General features: G+C 45.7%; 1 protein-coding gene and 1 long non-coding RNA gene across 6 annotated transcripts in view; both read right to left on the bottom strand.

Moving 5' to 3' along the window:
• Window positions 1-2,858: 2,858 nt before the first annotated feature.
• Window positions 2,859-4,608, bottom strand: LOC127924072 (uncharacterized). The gene is made up of 5 exons (XR_008116681.1): window positions 4,494-4,608; window positions 4,124-4,247; window positions 3,787-3,848; window positions 3,296-3,357; window positions 2,859-3,095 (listed from the first exon to the last, which is right to left on the bottom strand). It is a non-coding gene; the product is annotated as an uncharacterized LOC127924072 (long non-coding RNA).
• A 322-nt stretch (window positions 4,609-4,930) lies between these two features.
• cfap70 (cilia and flagella associated protein 70) overlaps window positions 4,931-20,137 on the bottom strand; it is a 39,172-nt gene continuing 23,965 nt past the window's right edge. For 3 of the 5 annotated variants that reach the window (XM_052508458.1, XM_052508460.1, XM_052508457.1), the window contains 17 exons: window positions 18,421-18,582; window positions 17,277-17,369; window positions 16,878-16,969; window positions 16,574-16,634; window positions 16,021-16,215; window positions 11,121-11,252; window positions 10,350-10,475; window positions 9,924-10,057; window positions 9,534-9,649; window positions 8,947-9,132; window positions 8,553-8,746; window positions 7,862-8,014; window positions 7,232-7,393; window positions 6,830-6,919; window positions 6,529-6,630; window positions 6,119-6,166; window positions 4,931-6,036 (listed from right to left, as the gene is read on the bottom strand). In XM_052508458.1, coding sequence (XP_052364418.1) covers window positions 5,956-6,036; window positions 6,119-6,166; window positions 6,529-6,630; window positions 6,830-6,919; window positions 7,232-7,393; window positions 7,862-8,014; window positions 8,553-8,746; window positions 8,947-9,132; window positions 9,534-9,649; window positions 9,924-10,057; window positions 10,350-10,475; window positions 11,121-11,252; window positions 16,021-16,215; window positions 16,574-16,634; window positions 16,878-16,969; window positions 17,277-17,369; window positions 18,421-18,582 — 2,127 coding nt within the window. In that variant the 3' untranslated portion in view covers window positions 4,931-5,955. Of the gene's footprint in view, window positions 6,037-6,118; window positions 6,167-6,528; window positions 6,631-6,829; window positions 6,920-7,231; window positions 7,432-7,861; window positions 8,015-8,552; window positions 8,747-8,946; window positions 9,133-9,533; window positions 9,650-9,923; window positions 10,058-10,349; window positions 10,476-11,120; window positions 11,253-16,020; window positions 16,216-16,573; window positions 16,635-16,877; window positions 16,970-17,276; window positions 17,370-18,420; window positions 18,583-20,137 lie in introns of those variants that run through there. The other 2 variants (XM_052508459.1, XM_052508461.1) reach the window with 2 other exon arrangements.

Below are 20,137 nucleotides of genomic sequence, written 5' to 3' on the forward strand. Positions count from 1 at the left end.
AATGTTATTTGTTGATATATGAAATGTGCTACTATATGTAATATGTTACTATATGTAATCGACTCTTAACCAACCATGCTATTTTGTTTGTTTTTCCTGTTGTTCGTAACTTGTTTTGTACATAATGTTGCTGCTACCATCTCTTATGACCGAAAAGAGCTTCTGGACATCAGAACTGCGATTGCTCACCTAAAACTCTACGAAGATTTCTTCTTCAGTGAGTCGGACGGGAGGGAGACACCCGACCAGGCCCAGATCCCCGTTATTCGCTGGAGAAGGAAACTGAGATTTTGCGGAAAGAGATGAGGGTGCCTTGTGAGGATCAGGCAACAAGTGGCTAACCTGCCCACCATCATGCTAGCTAATGTTCAATCGCTGGAAAATAAATGGGACGAACTGAAAGCACGTTTATCCTACCAACGGAACATTAAAAACTGTAATATCTTATGTTTCACCGAGTCGTGGCTGAATGACAACATTGTTAAGACACGGGACCGAGGCCTATGCATTTATATAAACAACAGCTGGTGCACAATATCTAAGGACGTCTCTAGGTTTTGCTCGCCTGAGGTAGAGCAACTCATGATAAGCTGTAGATCACACTATCTACCGAGAGTTTTCATCTGTATTTTTTGTAGCTGTCTACATACCACCACAGACCGATGCTGGCACTAAAAACGCAATCAATGAGCTGTATATCGCCATAAGCAAACAGGAAAATGCTCATCCAGAGGCGGCGCTCCTAGATGCCGGGGACTTCAATGCAGGGAACTTAAAACAGTTCTATCTCATTTCTATCAGCATGTTAAATGTGCAACCAGAGGGAAACAATTGTAGACCACCTTTACTCCACACACAAAGCTCTCCCTCGCCCTCCATTTGGCAAATCTGACCGTAATTCTATCCTCCTGCTTACAAGCAAAAATTAAAGCAGGACGCACCAGTGACTCGGTCTATAAAAAAAGTGGTCATATGAAGCAGATGCTAAACTACCGGACTGTTTTGCTAGCACAGACTAGAAAATGTTCTGGGATTCTTCAGGTGGCATTGTGGAGTACATCACATCAGTCACTGGCTTTATCAATAAGTGCATAGAGAATGTCGTACCCACAGTGGCTGTACGTACATACCCCAACCAGAAGCCATGGATTACAAGCAACATTTGCACTGAGCTAAAGGGTAGAGCTGCCACTTTCAAGGAGCGGGACTCTAACCCGGAAGCTTATAAGAAATCCCGCTATGCCCTCCGATGAACTATCAAACAGGCAAAGTGTCAATACAGGACTAAGATCGAATCGTACTACACCGGCTCCAACACTCATTGGATGTGGCAGGGCCTGCAAACTATTACAGAATACAAAGGGAAGCACAGCCGAGAGCTGCTCAGTGATACGATCCTACCAGAGGAGCTAAATAACTTATAAGCTAGCTTCGAGGCAAGTAACACTGAAACACGCATGAGAGCACCAGCTGTTCTGGACGACTGTGTGATCACGCTCTCCACAGCCAGAGACCACCATAGTCCCTGTGCCCAAGAACACTAAGGTAACCTGTCTAAGGTAACCGACCCGTAGCACTCACGTCTGTAGCCATGGAATGCTTTGAAAGGCTGGTAATGGCTCGCATCAACACCACTATCCCAGAAATCTTAGACCCACTCCAAACTGCATACCGCACCAACATATCCATAGATGATACAATCTCAATTGCACTCCACACTGCCCTTTCACACCTGGACAAAATAAACACCTATGTGAGAATGCTATTCATTAACTACAGCTCAGCTCAACCATAGTGCCCTCAAAGCTCATCACTAAGCTACGGACCCTGTGACTAAACACCACCCTCTGCAACTGGATCCTGGACATCCTGACCGTCCACCCCCAGGTGATAAGGGTAGGTAACAACACATCCGCCACTCACCCCCTGTATATAGCAATTATAGTAAATATTGTTATTTACTGCTGCTCTTTAATCATTTGTTATTCTTATCTCTTACTTTTTTTAAATGTATTTTCTTAAAATTGCATTGTTGGTTAAGGGCTTGTAAGTAAGCATCTCACAGGAAGGTCTACTACACCTGTTGTATTCGACACATGGGACAAATACAATATACTATATGTACTATGCTCCTATATGTAATGTGTAATATGTTACTACTATATGCTTACTTAGCAAATGGCTGTAGCTATAGTACAGTGTGTGTATTGCAGTCATTTCCTTATTTCCTATCAGACACTTGGGTGGCTTGCTTGACATTTTTACTGCAGCTGCGACCTTAGCGATGGCTAAGGGTCAAAAGAGTGTGAGACCTGTCAGGGGCAATGACAGCTTTTGGTCTTCATCAACCTCAAGGTGATATGGTGAGTGGTGTTGCTGGCTAAGCATTGTTCAACTAAATAAAAGTATTACTGCCTTTACACAGGCAATTCTGATCTTTTGACCAATTATTGGCAAAAGAGCTGATCTGACTGGTCAAAAGACCAATTACTGGAAAAAGATCAGAATTGGGCTGCCTGTGTAAACTCAGCCTCTGTGTCATACAGTGGGTTCAGTAGATCCATCAACTTCTCTGCTTCCCTTGTATGAGTAACTAGGAGATTTGTTAATTGTTTATCTTCGACTTTCACTTGATCTCCTCTATTTCTGAATCCACACTGACTAGGTCTAATAATCCTGAAGACTATGTCACGGAACAGTCCAGTGGTTTGCAAATGGCCAACATGAATCATGTGTCTGGGCAGGATAGTATGTTTAAGGACTCTCAGTACATGATAAAACTTTCAGTACATGGTAAAACTCTTAGTACATGGTAAAACTCTCAGTACATGGTAACATGCCATATTTATGGGAACATGACATTTCTGAGATTAATTTATAATGGGCTAAATAGATTACATGATGTAGCAGCAAATAAAAATCTTTTTTCGTGCCTTGTTATGTACATGAAGCAAAACGTTATTCGTATCATTTCATAATGTCAGAAATATACCCTCGTTCATGTAGGTTCACCCAGTGATGGGTTTCCCAGACCTTAATGTGGTGCGAGCTGCGGAGCGCACAGTGAGGGAGCACCAAGCCATGTTCTCCCAGACCTTAATGTGGTGCGTGATGCGGAGCGCACAGTGAGGGAGCACCAAGCCATGTTCTCCCAGACCTTAATGTGGTGCGTGATGCGGAGCGCACAGTGAGGGAGCACCAAGCCAAGTTCTCCCAGACCTTAATGTGGTGCGTGATGCGGAGCGCACAGTGAGGGAGCAGCCAAGTTCTCCCAGACCTTAAAGTTCTCCCAGACCTTAATGTGGTGCGTGATGCGGAGCGCACAGTGAGGGAGCACCAAGCCAAGTTCTCCCAGACCTTAATGTGGTGCGTGATGCGGAGCCAAGTTCTCCCAGACAGTGAGGGAGCACCAAGCCAAGTTCTCCCAGACCTTAATGTGGTGCGAGATGCGGAGCGCACAGTGAGGGAGCACCAAGCCAAGTTCTCCCAGACCTTAATGTGGTGCGTGATGCGGAGCGCAGTGAGGGAGCACCAAGCCAAGTTCTCCCAGACCTTAATGTGGTGCGTGATGCGGGAGCGCAGTGAGGAGCGCACAGTGATGTGGGGAGCACCAAGCCAAGTTCTCCCAGACCTTAATGTGGTGCGAGCTGCGGAGCGCACAGTGAGGGAGCACCAAGCCAAGTTCTCCCAGACCTTAATGTGGGAGCGTGAGGGGAGCCAAGTTCTCCCAGACCTTAATGTGGTGCGTGATGCAGTGAGGGAGCACCAAGCCAAGTTCTCCCAGACCTTAATGTGGTGCGTGATGCGGAGCGCACAGTGAGGGAGCACCAAGCCAAGTTCTCCCAGACCTTAATGTGCCAAGTGGTGCGTGATGCGGAGCGCACAGTGAGGAGCACCAAGCCAAGTTCTCCCAGATGCGGAGCGCACAGTGAGGGAGCACCAAGCCAAGTTCTCCCAGACCTTAATGTGGTGCGTGCTGCGGAGCGCACAGTGAGTTCTCCCAGGGAGCACCAAGCCAAGTTCTCCCAGACCTTAATGTGGTGCGAGCTGCGGAGCGCACAGTGAGGAGCAAGCCAAGTTCTCCCAGACAGTGATGGGAGCACCAAGCCAAGTTCTCCCAGACCTTAATGTGGTGCGTGATGCGGAGCGCACAGTGAGGGAGCACCAAGCCAAGTTCTCCCAGACCTTAATGTGGTGCGTGATGCGGAGCGCACAGTGAGGGAGCACCAAGCCAAGTTCTCCCAGACCTTAATGTGGTGCGTGATGCGGAGCGCACAGTGAGGGAGCACCAAGCCAAGTTCTCCCAGACCTTAATGTGGTGCGTGAGGCGGAGCGCACAGTGAGGGAGCACCAAGCCAAGTTCTCCCAGACCTTAATGTGGTGCGTGAGGCGGAGCGCACAGTGAGGGAGCACCATGCCAAGTTCTCCCAGACCTTAATGTGGTGCGTGAGGCGGAGCGCAGTGAGGGAGCACCAAGCCAAGTTCTCCCAGACCTTAATGTGGTGCGTGAGGCGGAGCGCAGTGAGGGAGCACCAAGCCAAGTTCTCCCAGACCTTAATGTGGTGCGTGATGCGGAGCGCACAGTGAGGGAGCACCAAGCCAAGTTCTCCCAGAGGAGCACCAGTGAGGAGCACCAAGCCAAGTTCTCCCAGACCTTAATGTGGTGCGTGATGCGGAGCGCACAGTGAGGGAGCACCAAGCCAAGTTCTCCCAGACCTTAATGTGGTGCGTGATGCGGAGCGCACAGTGAGGGAGCACCAAGCCAAGTTCTCCCAGACCTTAATGTGGTGCGTGATGCGGAGCGCACAGTGAGGGAGCACCAAGCCAAGTTCTCCCAGACCTTAATGTGGTGCGTGATGCGGAGCGCACAGTGAGGGAGCACCAAGCCAAGTTCTCCCAGACATCAAGCATTCTACAACAGGCAGAGAGACTGTTTCGTTTCTTTCATTATTATTATTATCATCATCATCATCATTGTTCAAATTACAGCAACTCATTTTTCGCATGAAGTATATCATTACACTGGAGGCCTGTTTGTGCATTTGCTTGTTCCAAATCGCAAAAAAATCAATGTCATGGGATTTTATTAATTTTATTAAAGGAACCGTCTTTTCCCCTCTAGCTCTCTCTCATTGCAGCGTCAGCGTCCCGTGGTCATTCGAACAATAAGCGCTAAGTTCACAGTCCATTCGGAAAAGTATTCAGACCCCTTCACTTTGCCCACATGTAAATAAGTATTATTATTTTTCTTTGCAAACATAAAAAAAACCTGTTTCACATGGTCATTATGGGGTATTGTGTGTATATTAATGAGAGAAGTACATAATTTAAATAATTTTAGAATAAGGCTGTAACGTAACAAAATGTGGAAAAGTGAAAGGGTCTGAACACTTTCCGAATGCACTTGTATGTAGAAGGAAGTAGCTTATAAACTGTACATTATCGTGATTGTGCGCGAATGGAGTCTGATTCTTGATGTGCCCCTGGTTGTCCTAAGAATTGTGCCATCTGGTTTGCTTAATATAAGGAATTAGATTTATAGCATTTACTTAAACTTTTGATACTTAAGTACTTTTAAAACCAGATACTTGTAGACTTTTACTAAAGCAATATTTTACTGGGTTACTTTCACTTTCACTTTAGTCATTATCATCAAGGTTTCTTTACTTTAATTCAAGTATGACAAATGACTACTTTTTCCACCTCTGGACAGATACTCTCTCTGGATTTGCACATCTTTGTTGTGTCACAATATTATATCCTACATTATCCAAAAGTAACAACTTTTAATCAGATATAGCTGAAGATGCAGACAAGTGTACAAGTCATTGATGTGTAATTCCTTCCACAATTCACAGTCACTTTGCGATGCCAACCATTAGGTATTTACCAACCAGAATTACAATTCATCTTTGTTTTTTAACCTAAATCATTGATGGTGCCGGCAGTTGTTCTTCAGAAACATGGATTTCCAAAGCCAACATGATCTTGGAGTGCCTTGATCTCACGAAGAACTGCCTCTTTCTGTAGGTTCAACTGTGAAATAAAAGTAAATGACTTCATTAAATGCATATACATATCAATAACATTGTTTTGAAACAATTCAGAGAGGAATAACCTTCAGGGCGTATTTGTAGGACTGCTCTGCCTCAAGTCTTCTGCCCGTCTGAAACACACAACCACACACACTTGAGGGTTAATACACATGGATTTCACCTGAACTCTTTGTGTCAAAAAACCCAGTACACGGCCCTAAAGGAGCCAATTCTCTTCTGGCCTCCTTCTGCACCCTATATACTGTACTGTGTATATACTATAGCGCTCAGTCCCACATAACAAGATGTAACAACAGAGATCCTTTCATTCGATATGTAATTCTATGGTGGTGACATCATAAGGTTTGGATCATAGAAACACAATCCTTAGAAAGGGTTTGAAACCTCGAACTCTGGCAATCTGGCTGGCAAACATTGACTTGAATGGGGAGGACCGTTTTATGGATTCTATTTCTATGGACTGGACGCTCACCTGCAAACAAACTAGAGACAGGTAACCCCACACCTCCGCGTTCCCGTTGTTCAGGATGTTGGCCTCTGTCAGTGCATCCTCTGCTTCAGTCAGCTCCCCTAGCTGTGGGCGGGCAGACACACACACACACACACACACAAACTAAGAATGTATTCCTAATTCCTAACTAGCCTGGATAAATAAAAGGTTAAATAAATAATAAAAATGCACACACACACACAAATGTATCCTTCATACATAATCAAAAAGAGCGGTATCATTTCTAGAGGAGCTTGGGAAGAGTAGATATGGTGTTTTTTACCCGGTAACAGGCGATCCCTAGTCCCAGCCAGGTGAGGCAGGAGGGGGAGCTCTTGCAGGCGCGCAGGTAAGTCGTTTTCGCCCTCTGAAACTTAAGTGTCAATACATAAAGTGTTCATTTCAATCATGTTGGCACACATCGGTAGGTAGGAGCTGGAGACACACCTAATTGGTGGACGAGGTGCAGAGTCAAACTAACAGACCAAAAACAATGAATCTCACACACTCCTAGGGACTCTTAATTACAGGGAGTTAATTACAGTGGGTCACTTTAATATTTTTTAGAATAATGTATTGTTCAGTTTCCACCAAAACAACTACCAACTCCTGAATATTCACTTTAGTAAATAAATTGTTCTCAGGTCCCAGGTGGTGTGTGACCCCCACCCCCTGTCCATCTCACCTCCCCTTCCTGCAGGTAGATGGATCCCAGTCGCAGGTAGATGGGGTGTGTGTCTGTGGCATCCGTCACAAAGTCCAGGGTCCTCTCGTAACACTCCTGGGCCTTCCCAAACTCCCCAGTCAGATGGTGTATGTGCCCAAACAACGCCCATACATCTGGGTCCTATACATGGCCAGAATACACACATCTGGGTCCTATACCTGTCCAGAACACATACATCTGGGTCCCTATACGTGTCCAGAACACACACATCTGGGCCCTATACATGTCCAGAATATCAGGTCCTGTATAGATCACTTAGTTCGAGCATGGTTTTAATAACACCATGGTTGTGGGTTCAATTCCTGCAGGGATCACACTAATGTGTTAGACATTTGTTTCCTGTATGGAATAATATATAAACCATTTAGAAGCATCAGATTATCATCAGTTTGCTGCAAAACCAATTTTTCTTTGCAACAATAAAGTTGAAAGTTGAACTTGAAGGGCCAGCTTCTCAGACACAGATTCAGCCTAGTTCTGAACTAACAAGCTCTTTCAATTGAGAATCACCATTGAGAATGCTTTTTACTCCTGGACCAGGCTTATTTTGTGTCTGGGAATTGGGCTGGAAATGTCTGTTGGCTCTACCTGAAAGCTGTCGTTGAGCGCCTCCTTCAGGCTGGACTCGGCGCTGCCGTACTCTGCCCTGAGCAGCTGCAGGCGGGCCAGGGCCAGGTGGTAGGAGCTGCTCAGACCCCCCCCTGGACACAAGAGCTCCTGGGCCAGCGCTCTCTGGGCCATCTGTGGACAAAGGGTCAGAATTGGACAAGATGAGAAACATATGCACAAAAAAACCACATGGATCACTGTGCAGAGTCTCTTTTTTATCATCTACCATCTGTAGCAAACACAGGACACAGAGGGAAGGCTGACAAATATGTGTCTGGAGTGATGCACAGATCTCGTATCAGAATATTGGACAAATTAAAGAGTGATAAGCATGAAGACAGTGTGAGAGAGATACTATTATACAGAGCTATAGTTGCTTACCAGTCTGACATACTGTATGTGTTTTTCACTCATTATCTTCTGTTGGATTGGGCCATAGTTTAGTGTATACACATCCATAGTCTTCTATACAGCATGTGTGTCTAGTAGCTGTGTGTGTTTGTGTGTGTGTGTGTGTGTGTGTGTGTGTGTGTGTGTGTGTGTGTGTGTGTGTGTGTGTGTGTGTGTGTGTGTGTGTGTGTGTGTGTGTGTGTGTGTGTGTGTGTGTGTGTGTGTGTGTGTGTGTGTGTGTATATATATATATATATATATGTGTGGTCATGTTGCTGACCTGTAGTGCGTTGTTCTGCAGCAGGAACTGCACTGTCTCCATATAGATGGTGGTGTTTAGTCTGGTGGGGGTTGCTAGGTGTCGCATGGCACTAGGTTCAGCCTCAGCACCTCCCTTGTATCCCTCCCCAGGCTTGTTGCCCTGGCAGCTCTGAGACCCGGTCACCACACTGGCTTCTGTGTCTCCATCCACGTCTACAGCCAACAAAAGTAGATCACAGAAATTAGTTTGACCTCTTGCACAACAACACCTCACACTCACAAAGCATGGTCTTGGTTGAACAAGGCTGACAAAATGTCTTGTCTTAGACAGGGTGGCACCACCGTACGATGCTCGATTTGTCGCTCGGGCTAACCAGCTAGCGATACTGCATCTGCTACACTTCAGTGCTCACCTGGCTCAATGGTGAAAGACTCACAGTTCGCCACCTCCTGCTCCTCCTCCCCCAGGTCTGGTGACTCCACCCTTGTCTCCACCCTGCAGGGTGGGGTGACCACCAGGGCTGCCCTCTGCTGCTTGGTGGCCTCCAGGAAGGCCATCTCTGTCTGGATGGAGTTCTCCTGGCCCTCATAGAACAGGCCTGACCAGTGACCACAGATAACATGGTCACCACCATTGGATGGCATATTCTTTAGAACTGACTCCCAATTGATTCCAAATTGAAGAATTAGACTCGACACCAATACTTCTAAAGTCAAACAGCTCTATTGCAACACGTTATTCTAGTATCGTAACACCGTATAAACTATTACTAAAGTCTTATGGCGTGTCCTTGTTTCTTTGTATTGAATTCTTGGGATGAGATGATGTTCGCTGACAAATTAAAGTAAGAGGTGTCTGTTTGTGTTTGTGATTAATAGAGGTGTTTCCATCCTGGTCCTAGATCACTTTGTGCTGTAGAGCCAACCCTAGTGTTGTTGTTACAAACATACAGTATCTGGGACCAGGCTAGCATCTCCCTCCCGGGCTCTCATCTCTTACCAAACAGAGTCCAGGCCACCACATTGGCCGGGTCCACACACGTGGCTCCTTCAAAGAATGTCTCTGCCTCCTCAAGGCGTCCACCCATCTCTGCCAGGATACCACACATAAGCAAACTGCAGACAGACAGAGAATATCATTCAGTTAGACTCTGTAATTCATTTATTTACTCATAAAAGAAAAATACATCAAATAATGAAATCAAATTGTGCAGGGGTGAAACCCCCCAGAAACGGCTTGTAGGAGGGCCCTCATCCCATGAGAGGTATACATGCAAATGACAAGTTCCTGGTTTCACTGGGTGTAAGTTTTAAGTATGGACCTCTATTCCCCTGGTCTGTTTAAACCAGACTGAACGCTGAACCAGGTTACTATCCCCTCCCTTATTACCTGGGCAGGTGTGTTTGCTCCATGGACACAGCGTAGTGGAAGCACTCCTCAGCCTTCTGGTAGTCAGCCGTCAGCATGTACAACACTCCGTAGTCAAACCAGTGGGCTGGGTCGCTACGGTCACGAGTCAGCTGCTACAAGGGGAGAACCATCACAAACAAACCAAGCTCACTAACGGGGTTAGAACATCTCTTTCTGAACTAAAACCATACTTAGAAATGCCCGTTGTTATGATGTTTAACCCTCCCGTCACAACTAAAGGTCCAATGGTTGAAAACATTCAATCGTTTTGTCACAGGCACTCTAGTGACTGCAGCACAAGGTGTGTGGTGCAGACAGACAGTGTGTAACTACTCCGAATGTGATTAAAATGAGTGCTTCAGCACTTCGCCTTTCCCAAAATGATCCCCTCCAACACTCTGTTACCTCCTGGTAGTACTGAGCAGCTAGCTGGTAGTCCCCGTTGAGCTGGGCCTCCTTGGCAAAGTGGATGAGCTGGGCACAGTCCACCAGGGGGCGAGGCTGAGTCTCCTGGGCATCCACTGACAACGTCTGGGGAGAGAAGAAGGACAAGGCAGTTAGGTATTGTTTTGTACATTTTGTGGACACAAATGATTGCACATAATGAATATATTTCACCAAATATAGCATGTTACAAACAGAGCCCCATAAGGGATCGTTATGAACACCCAACCCTAGGCAACACAGTGACCAGGGGCTGGTTTCAAATATGGACTTTTTTGGTATAGAGGAACTACGTCACTGTCTGTGTCAAAAAAACAACCACATCTGGGGACTCTCCGAACAAATCACAAGGCAGCCATGACAGAACGTCACGATTCAAAACCAAAGTTTACAGGCAAAACCTGTGCAGTGGTTTTTAGTTAAGATAGATAATGCAAACTAGCCATTTGTGAAATGCACACAATAACCTCTGTGATCTCTATCCTGCTAGCTACTATTTAGTATTTTATTAAAGCGGATAAAGTAGTGACGCAGGCAGTGACGTAGTTCCTCTTTACCAAAAGAGGCCATCATTGAAACCAGATCCTAGTCACTGTTTTTGCCTGTGGTCGGTCGGGTTTACGAGACTACATAAGGGAACAGAATAGGTTGAATTCCATGGAAAGAAAGAACTGGTCATGGAAATGTATGTATGGTGGGACTGGGAAGGGTGAGCAAGGGTGTGTGTCTTGCCTTGTTGAGGGCGACGTGCATCTCGTCCACCAGGAACACATAGAGCTGGCTGAGGAAGGCCTGCAGCTGCTCAGGATCTGAGAAGGCTTCGGTCCGCAGCATCTTCTCCCTCACGATACGCACCACAGAGTACTGGCCATGACATGGTAGCAAAAACATCACCACAGAGTACTGACCCTGACATGATTGCATAAACATCACCACAGATTTACAGTTGAAGTTGGAAATTTAGATACACCTTAGCCAAATACATTTAAACTCAGCTTCACAATTCCTGACATTTAATCCTAAAACAAAAATCAGTCTTAGGTCAGTTAGGATCACCACTTAATTTTAAGAATGTGAAATGTCAGAATAATAGTAGAGAGAATGATTTATTTCAGCTTTTATTTCTTTCATCGCGTTCCCAGTGCGTCAGAAGTTGGGTCAAATGTTATGGGTAGCCTTCCACAAGCTTCCCACAATAAGTTGGGTGAATTGTGGCCCATTCCTCCTGACAGAGCTGGTGTAACTGAGTCAGGTATGTAGGCCTCCTTGCTCGCACATGCTTTTTCAGCTCTGCCCACAAATTATCTATAGGATTGAGGTCAGGGCTTTGTGATGGCCACTCCAATACCTTGACTTTGTTGTCCTTAAGCCATTTTGCCACAACTTTGGAAGTATGCTTGGGGTCATTGTCCATTTGGAAGATCAATTTGCGAGCAAGCTTTAACTTCCTGACTGATGTCTTGAAATGTTGCTTCAATATATCCACATAATCATGATGCCATCCATTTCGTAAAGTGCACCAGACCCTCCTGCAGCAAAGCACCCCCACAACATGCTGCCACCCCCGTGCTTCACGGTTGGGATGGTGATCTTCGGCTTGCAAGCCTCTCCCTTTTTCCTCCAAACATAACGATGGTCATTATAGCCAAACAGTTCTATTTTTGTTTCATCAGACCAGAGGACATTTCTCCAAAAAGTACAATCTTTGTCCCCATGTGCAGTTGCAAACCATAGTCTGGCTTTTTTTATGGCAGTTTTAAAGCAGTGGCTTCTTCCTTGCTGAGCGGCCTTTCAGGTTATGTTGATATAGGACTCGTTTTACTGTGGATATAGATACTGTTATTCATTGTTATTCTAACTTCTGCAACGCATATAAGGCCCTCCCCCGCCCTCCTTTCAGAAAAGCTGACCACGACTCCATTTTGTTGCTTCCAGCCTAGAGACAGAGACTTAAACAAGAAGCTCCCGCACTCAGTTCTGTTCAACGCTGGTCCGAACAATCTGATTTCACGCTTCAAGACTGCTTCGATCACGTGGATTGGGATATGTTCCGCATTGCGTCCAACAACAACATTGACAAATATGCTGATTCGGTGAGCGAATTCGTTAGAAAGTGCATTGGAGATGTTATACCCACAGTGTCTATTAAAACCTTCCCAAACCAGAAACCATGGATTGATGGCAGCATTCGCTCGAAATTGAAAGCGCGAACCACTGCTTTTAACCAGGGCAAGGTGACCGGAAACATGACCGAATACAAACAGTGTAGCTATTCCCTCCGCAAGGCAATCAAACAAGCTAAGCGTCAGTATAGAGATAAAGTAGAGTCGCAATTCACAGGCTGAGACACAAGAGGTATGTGGCAGGGTCTACAGTCAATCACGGATTACAAAAAGAAAACCAGCCCCGTCACAGACCAGGATGTCTTGCTCCCAGACAGACTAAATAACTTCTTTGCCCGCTTTGAGGACAATACAGTGCCACTGACACGGCCCGCTACCAAAACCTGCGGACTCTCCTTCACTGTAGCCGACGTGAGTAAAACATTTAAACATGTTAACCCTCGCAAGGCTGCAGGCCCAGACGGGATCCCCAACCGCATCCTCAGAGCATGCGCAGACCAGCTGACTGGTGTGTTTACGGACATATTCAAGCAATCCTTATCCCAGTCTGCTGTTCCCACATGCTTCAAGAGGGCCACCATTGTTCCTGTTCCCAAGAAAGCTAAGGTAACTGAGCTAAACGACTACCGCCCCGTAGCACTCACTTCCGTCATCATGAAGTGCTTTGGGAGACTAGTCAAGGACCATATCACCTCCACCCTACCTGACACCCTAGACCCACTCCAATTTGCTTACCGCCCCAATAGGTCCACAGACGACGCAATTGCAACCACACTGCCCTAACCCATCTGGACAAGAGGAATACCTGTGTCAGAATGCTGTTCATCGACTACAGCTCAGCATTTAACACCATAGTACCCTCCAAACTCGTCATCAAGCTCGAGACCCCCTATGTCTCGACCCCGCCCTGTGCAACTGGGTACTGGACTTCCTGACGGGCCGCCCCCAGGTGGTGAGGGTAGGTAACAACATCTCCACCCCGCTGATCCTCAACACTGGGGCCCCACAAGGGTGCATTCTGAGCCCTCTCGTGTACTCACTGTTCACCCACAACTGCGTGGCCATGCACGCCTCCAACTCAATCATCAAGTTTGCGGACGACACTACAGTGGTAGGCTTGATTACCAACAACGACGAGACGGCCTACAGGGAGGAGGTGAGGGCCCTCGGAGTGTGGTGTCAGGAAAATAACCTCACACTCAACGTCAACAAAACAAAGGAGATAATTGTGGACTTCAGAAAACAGCAGAGGGAGAACCCCCCTATCCACATCGACGGGACAGTAAGTTTTAAGTTCCTCGGCGTACACATCACGGACAAACTGAATTGGTCCACCCACACACATGGCAGCAGCGCCTCTTCAACCTCAGGAGGCTGAAGAAATTTGGCTTGTCACCAAAAGCACTCACAAACTTCTACAGATGCAAAATCGAAAGCATCCTGTCGGGCTGTATCACCGCCTGGTACGGCAACTGCTCCACCCACAACCGTAAGGCTCTCCAGAGGGTAGTGAGGTCTGCACAATGCATCACCGGGGGCAAACTACCTGCCCTCCAGGACACCTACACCACCCGATGTCACAGGAAGGCCATAAAGATCATCAAGGACAACAACCACCCGAGCCACTGCCTGTTCACCCCGCTATCATCCAGAAGGCGAGGTCAGTACAGGTGCATCAAAACAGGGACCGAGAGACTGAAAAACAGCTTCTATCTCAAGGCCATCAGACTGTTAAACAGCCACCACTAACATTGAGTGGCTGCTGCCAACACACTGACACTGACTCAACTCCAGCCACTTTAATAATGGGAATTGATGGGAAATGATGTAAATATATCACTAGCCACTTTAAACAATGCCACTTAATATAATGTTTACATACCCTACATTACTCACCTCATATGTATATGTATATACTGTACTCTATATCATCTACTGCATCTTGCCATCTTTATGTAATACATGTATTACTAGCCACTTTAAACTATGCCACTTATATGTTTACATACCCTACATTAGTCATCTCATATGCATATACTGTGCTCCATCTACTGCATCTTGCCTATGCCATTCTGTACCATCACTCATTCCTATATCTTTATGTACATATTCTTTATCCCTTTACACTTGTGTGTATAAGGTAGTAGTTGTGGAATTGTTCAGTTAGATTACTCGTTGGTTATTACTGCATTGTCAGAACTAGAAGCACAAGCATTTTGCTACACTTACATTAACATCTGTTAACCATGTGTATGTGACAAATAAAATTGGATTTGATTTGATTTGATTACTTTTGTACCCGTTTCCTCCAGCATCTTCACAAGGTCCTTTGCTGTTGTTCTGGGATTGATTTGCACTTTTCGCACCAAAGTACGTTCATCTCTAGGAGACAGAACGCGTCTTCTTCCTGAGCGGTATGATGGCTGCGTGGTCCCATGGTGTTTATACTTACGTACTATTGTTTGTACAGATGAATGTGGTACCTTTGGAAATTGCTCCCAAGGATGAACCAGACTTGTGGAGGTCTACAATTCTTTTTCTGAAGTCTTGGCTGATTTCTTTTGATATTCGCATGATGTGAAGCAAAGAGGCACTCAGTTTGAAGGTAGGCCTTGAAATACATCCACAGGTATACCTACAAAAGACTCAAATGATGTCAATTAGCCTACCAGAAGCTTCTAAAGCCATGACATCCTTTTCTGGAATTTTCCGAGCTGTTTAAAGGCACAGTCAACTTAGTGTATGTAAACTTATGTCCCACTAGAATTGTGATACAGGGAATTATAAGTTAAATAATTTGTCTGTAAACAATTGTTGGAAAAATTACTTGTGTCATGCACAAAGTAGATGTCCTAACCGACTTGCCAAAACTATAGTTTGTTAACAAGACATTTGTGGAGTGGTTGAAAAACTATTTTTAATGACTCCAACCTAAGTGTATGTAAACTTCTGACTTCAACTGTATATTGTTAGTCTTATTATACATCCCACTTCTGATATTCTATGAAAAACTATTGTTTATGAATAACATACCAGGGGAAACATATGTATCAGACAGCATTGAAATGTCTTCTCAAAAAGACTTGAAAAGGGACGACAGAGCTAGGCTGGTCCAACTTGGAAAGACAGCACAAACAGATCTGGGATCAGGATATTTGGGATCCAATTTATCTTTCACTAAATCTATAATACATTGTAAAGAACCGACCTCAGATGAGAAGAACAAGCAGACTGGCTTGTTTACCAGAATGTAGGAGATAAGCACCAGCTGGCCACTGGTTAGCCCCGAACCCGCTGTCCAAAAGCAGTTATTGAGCACTCATGCAACTGTCATTCTCAACAATATCCTTTACCCACTCCCCTAACCCGGATCATACTCATTAGTGTACACCAAAGCAAAAGGTTTTGCAACGAAAAACAAAAACAACTGTTGCTTAAGTTCAGGTAGTCTCTCCCTGTTTCCGTCATTTTTTTTGGTGCCTAATGAATGCGACCCAGCCCTTTCTCACCTTAATCTGCTCCTTGAAAGCAAAGTACTTCCCAGAATAGTTGAGTTCTCCCAGGAGCTTGGTCTTGCGCTGCTCCTGGCTGGTTGGGTCCAGAGGCTTCTCTCCAGGCAGGAAGGCAGGCCCGAACAGCTGCTGGTACTGCTCCAACACCTGGCCTGCCACACTGGCTATCTGGGCCTGGTACTCCTGCACAGCCTGGTACAGCAGGATAGAAGGAAGGAAGTAGGGAAGCAAAGCCGCAAGGAAGGAAGGGATATGGAAGGCTAAAAATAGACTTGTTTTCAAACAATTATGACATTTGGTAACGATTTACATTTCCCAGAGCCCGTTATAAGGTTAAGTGTGACGTTGGTTTGGGATGTGCTGGACCGCAGGAGACAGCAGCTATCATCACTGGAAACCACTGGCATTTTATGCCTCTACACAAGTCTAGATTATGGCCACAAGATGGCAATCACTCAGAGTGAATGTAATGATTGAGGGAAGTGCAATCATTAGACCACATTTTTGGATTGCGTTTGTGGAATGTGTGTGTGTGTGTGTGGTGGTTTACTCTCTCTGCTCCAGCAGGTCTGCGAGGCAAAGGAGCTCTAGGAGGTATCAGCTCCATCACCCTTTCAACAGAAATGCAGAGAAACCGTAGTAAACCATAAAACAATGTTACAACAACATTACTAGGATATTGCTACAACGTTACTACAACTGCTACTATAACATCTATTCAAACAAACCATCCCTTTTTCTTCCCATTCCAATCTATATTACTGCAGTACTTCCACTCAATTACTTCAGACTTACATGTTAATCTTTAAGGCCATTCCACATGTTTAATTAAAGTTGAACAAACGTCACGTTACCTTTTGGCTAACTCTTCCGGTGATCTCTTTGGCACCAGCGACTTCTCAAGAGCGATTTCAATGATGATGTAGGTTCTGGAATCTGCATACATCTAAGTTCAAGGTTCAAGTTCATTTTCCACATGCAATAGATACACTGGAAATGGTACACAGAGGATAGGTGCTGCTTATTGAGGGTGGCAGGTATCCTAGCAGTTAAGAGCATTGGGCCAGTAACGGAAAGGTCGCTGGTTCGACTATGTGAAAAATCTGTTGATGTGCCATTGAGCAAGGCACTTACTCTAATTGCTCCTGTAAGTCTCTCTGGATAAGAGAGAGTCTGCTAAATGACTACATTGTAAATGTATACACGACCCCTAGATTTGATATGGTTTAATGGTTCACAGAACCCCAACTCACCTGACCCTCTGTGTTCACTTGTTGCTGCTGTTCAGTTTCAACCAGCGTCACACTATCAGCGCCAATGGGTGCTGACTTCCCCTGTGTCCCGGGCTGAAATAAAACAAATCACTATGTCCTTCTCTCTCACCAATCAAGGCAAACAAACAAACAAAGCATATTTCTCTTCTAGTTCACTCTTTACAAGTTAGAATATTGCCATGAGACATTGCAAAAAGACGAAGTTGGACATACACAATAGCATGTTTCAACCATGCTACAGTTCAGAACAGTTATTAAACAGTTATCTTCTGGTTGGATGTGGGCATGTGTAGGCAACACTTCTAGACAACACTTGTGTATGAACCATGAATGAGAAGTTGTTGTTTGTGGAACGATTCATGTACTTGTTTGTACCTGTCCATGCTTGCGTGTGTGTGTATGTATGTCTACTTTGTGTGTGTGCATCCGTGGGCATGCACACACTTGTGGAGGCACATGTGTGTGTGGGTGCATGCCTGTGTGTAAGAGCCTGTTATTTGTCTGGCCATAACAGATGCTTAGTTGGTGGGGAGGCTGTGTATGTGTGTGTGTATGTTTACGTATATATATGTGTGCGTACGCATGAGTGTGTGTGTGTGTTCGTTGCTCCTTCTGCTGCTGGGCCACGGGGGGGGGGGGCTGTAGCGAGGGGCCAGATGAGCTAACAGCTAACGAGATGATTCACCGCTCTCTGACGACGCTGGCAAGCTGCTGCCATTAAGGCTAATTGCTTTGGGAAGCGCTCCTGTTGCTGCCGACCCACAACTCAATCATAGAGGAAATCAGGATCTCTGATCTAAGATGCTCTGTGGGAGACTGCAGCTGGCCTATCAACAGGATGTCACTGAATGCTATTGAGACCTTTTACAAAGAAGTCATATCCTAGCTCTATCGCAATTTGTTTTTCTTTGATTCCTTGCATCCTATCTCTTTGCCTCCTACTCAACCATATTGGAGGAGAAGGTCAAGGGTCCCTCCCATCTCACCTTGTTCTCCAATGTGTTCTGAGAAAGAGGCGAGGAGAGAGGGTGCTAGGCATCAAGGAAAGATGAATTGAGAAAGAGCCACTGTCTGAGACACAGAACCCCATCGTGATCAAAAAGGAAGTAAGTCAGTCGCTTACCCTTTTGGGCGATTCCTTGGTGTCCTTCCCGCCCTTGTGACCGCCGTCAAACATCTTACTGGGGACCGCCTTGCAGGAGCCTACGGAGGAGGGGGCCCTACCTCGGCCCTGGGTGGCCGGAGCCCTGATACTCTCTCTCAGAACACTGATGTTTCTCTTAGCCTGTCAAACACAATACAAGGGTCGTGTTCATTAGGGCATACCGTAACAAAACATTTTGCAACGGTAATTGAAAATGATGGTACTTATTGGACCAAGTCCATAGTCGTCCCTCCTGTTTCAGTCCGTTTGTCACCTTATGAACATGACCCGGGTCACACATAATAACACAAAGTAATCACTCAGCAGGGTGGTTTGGTTCTATGTTGCCAGGGTAATGCAAAAACTCAAGTTCAGCACCGCAGGGGTAGCGTAAGAGCATTAGAGCACATCACAGGAGGTTGGTGGCACCTTAACTGGGTCGGAGGGGCTTGTGGTAATGGCTGGAGCAGAATCAGTGGAATGGTATCAAATTCATCAAACACATGGTTTGATGCCATTCCATTTATTTACTCTGTTCCAGCCATTATTATGAGCCATCCTCCCCTCAGCAGCCCCCATTAACAATCCAAAGTATGGCACAACAAGCCAATTGGCAATGAGCAAAAACCATCCCCGCAGGGATACAGCGCTGCACAGCTGTGAAATACTAAAAGATGTGTCAAATGTGTGTTGTGGTTAACGGATGTATCTCATATTTCCACATTTGTTCATGTACAAGCTAAAGAGTCCTTAGAAACCTAATGGTTATGAGATGTACTGTGCAAACACAAATGATTTGTTTTAAGATTGTAATAACATGGACCATCAAGTGTTTTGATTCTCTATTTTAGGACACTTGAGGGTATCATAGAAAATTATTTAAGGGCAAAAAAGTGTTCTAACTACATAGGAAATGTACAAAAACAAACCAAAACAACTAACCAAATGTCCTCAGCAAAATGATACTTTAAACAAAACTCCAATAGACAGAGAAAGCAACAAGGACACGAAAACTGGCACGGAATAGAATGGATGATAATCTGGACAACTGCTGTGTCTCAGAATGAATTAGTCAACATGGCTGCCTCTGTTCTGCAAGTCTGTTTCATTTCCCCAATCAGTCTCTCTCAAACACACAGACACATACCGAAAGCGGTTCTGTAATAAGTGTGTCAAATTAGTATTGACCGTTCCTCCACACCTGCCACTGCAAGACTATCTCACCTTAGTCTTGCGATACCAAACCTGTCAAACCATATTCTCATCCCCCCACCCCTTTTTTCTTCCCAATTTTGTGATTACGATCTTGTCTCATCACTGCAACTCCCCAACGGGCTCAGGAGAGGTGAAGGTCGAGTCATGCGTCCTCCAAGACCTACCAAACTGCGCTTAATACCTGCTCGCTTAACCCAGAAGCCAGCTGCACCAATGTGTCAGTGGAAACACCATTTAACTGACAACTGAAATCAGCCTGCAGGAGCCCGGCTCGCCACAAGGTGTCGCAATAGAGCGCGATGAGCCAAGTAAAGCCCCCCGGCCAAACCCTCCCCTAACCCGGACGACACTGGGCCAACTTTGCGCCGCCCTATTGGACTCCCGGTCACGGCCGGTAATGAGATCGAACCCCAGGCTGTAGTGATGCCGCAACACTGAGATGCTGTGCCTTAGACCGCTGCCACCTTGGAGGCCCCAACAA

This window comes from Oncorhynchus keta, unplaced genomic scaffold (assembly GCF_023373465.1).
Source record: "Oncorhynchus keta strain PuntledgeMale-10-30-2019 unplaced genomic scaffold, Oket_V2 Un_contig_3627_pilon_pilon, whole genome shotgun sequence".
In the NCBI taxonomy this organism is placed as follows: Eukaryota; Metazoa; Chordata; class Actinopteri; order Salmoniformes; family Salmonidae; genus Oncorhynchus; species Oncorhynchus keta.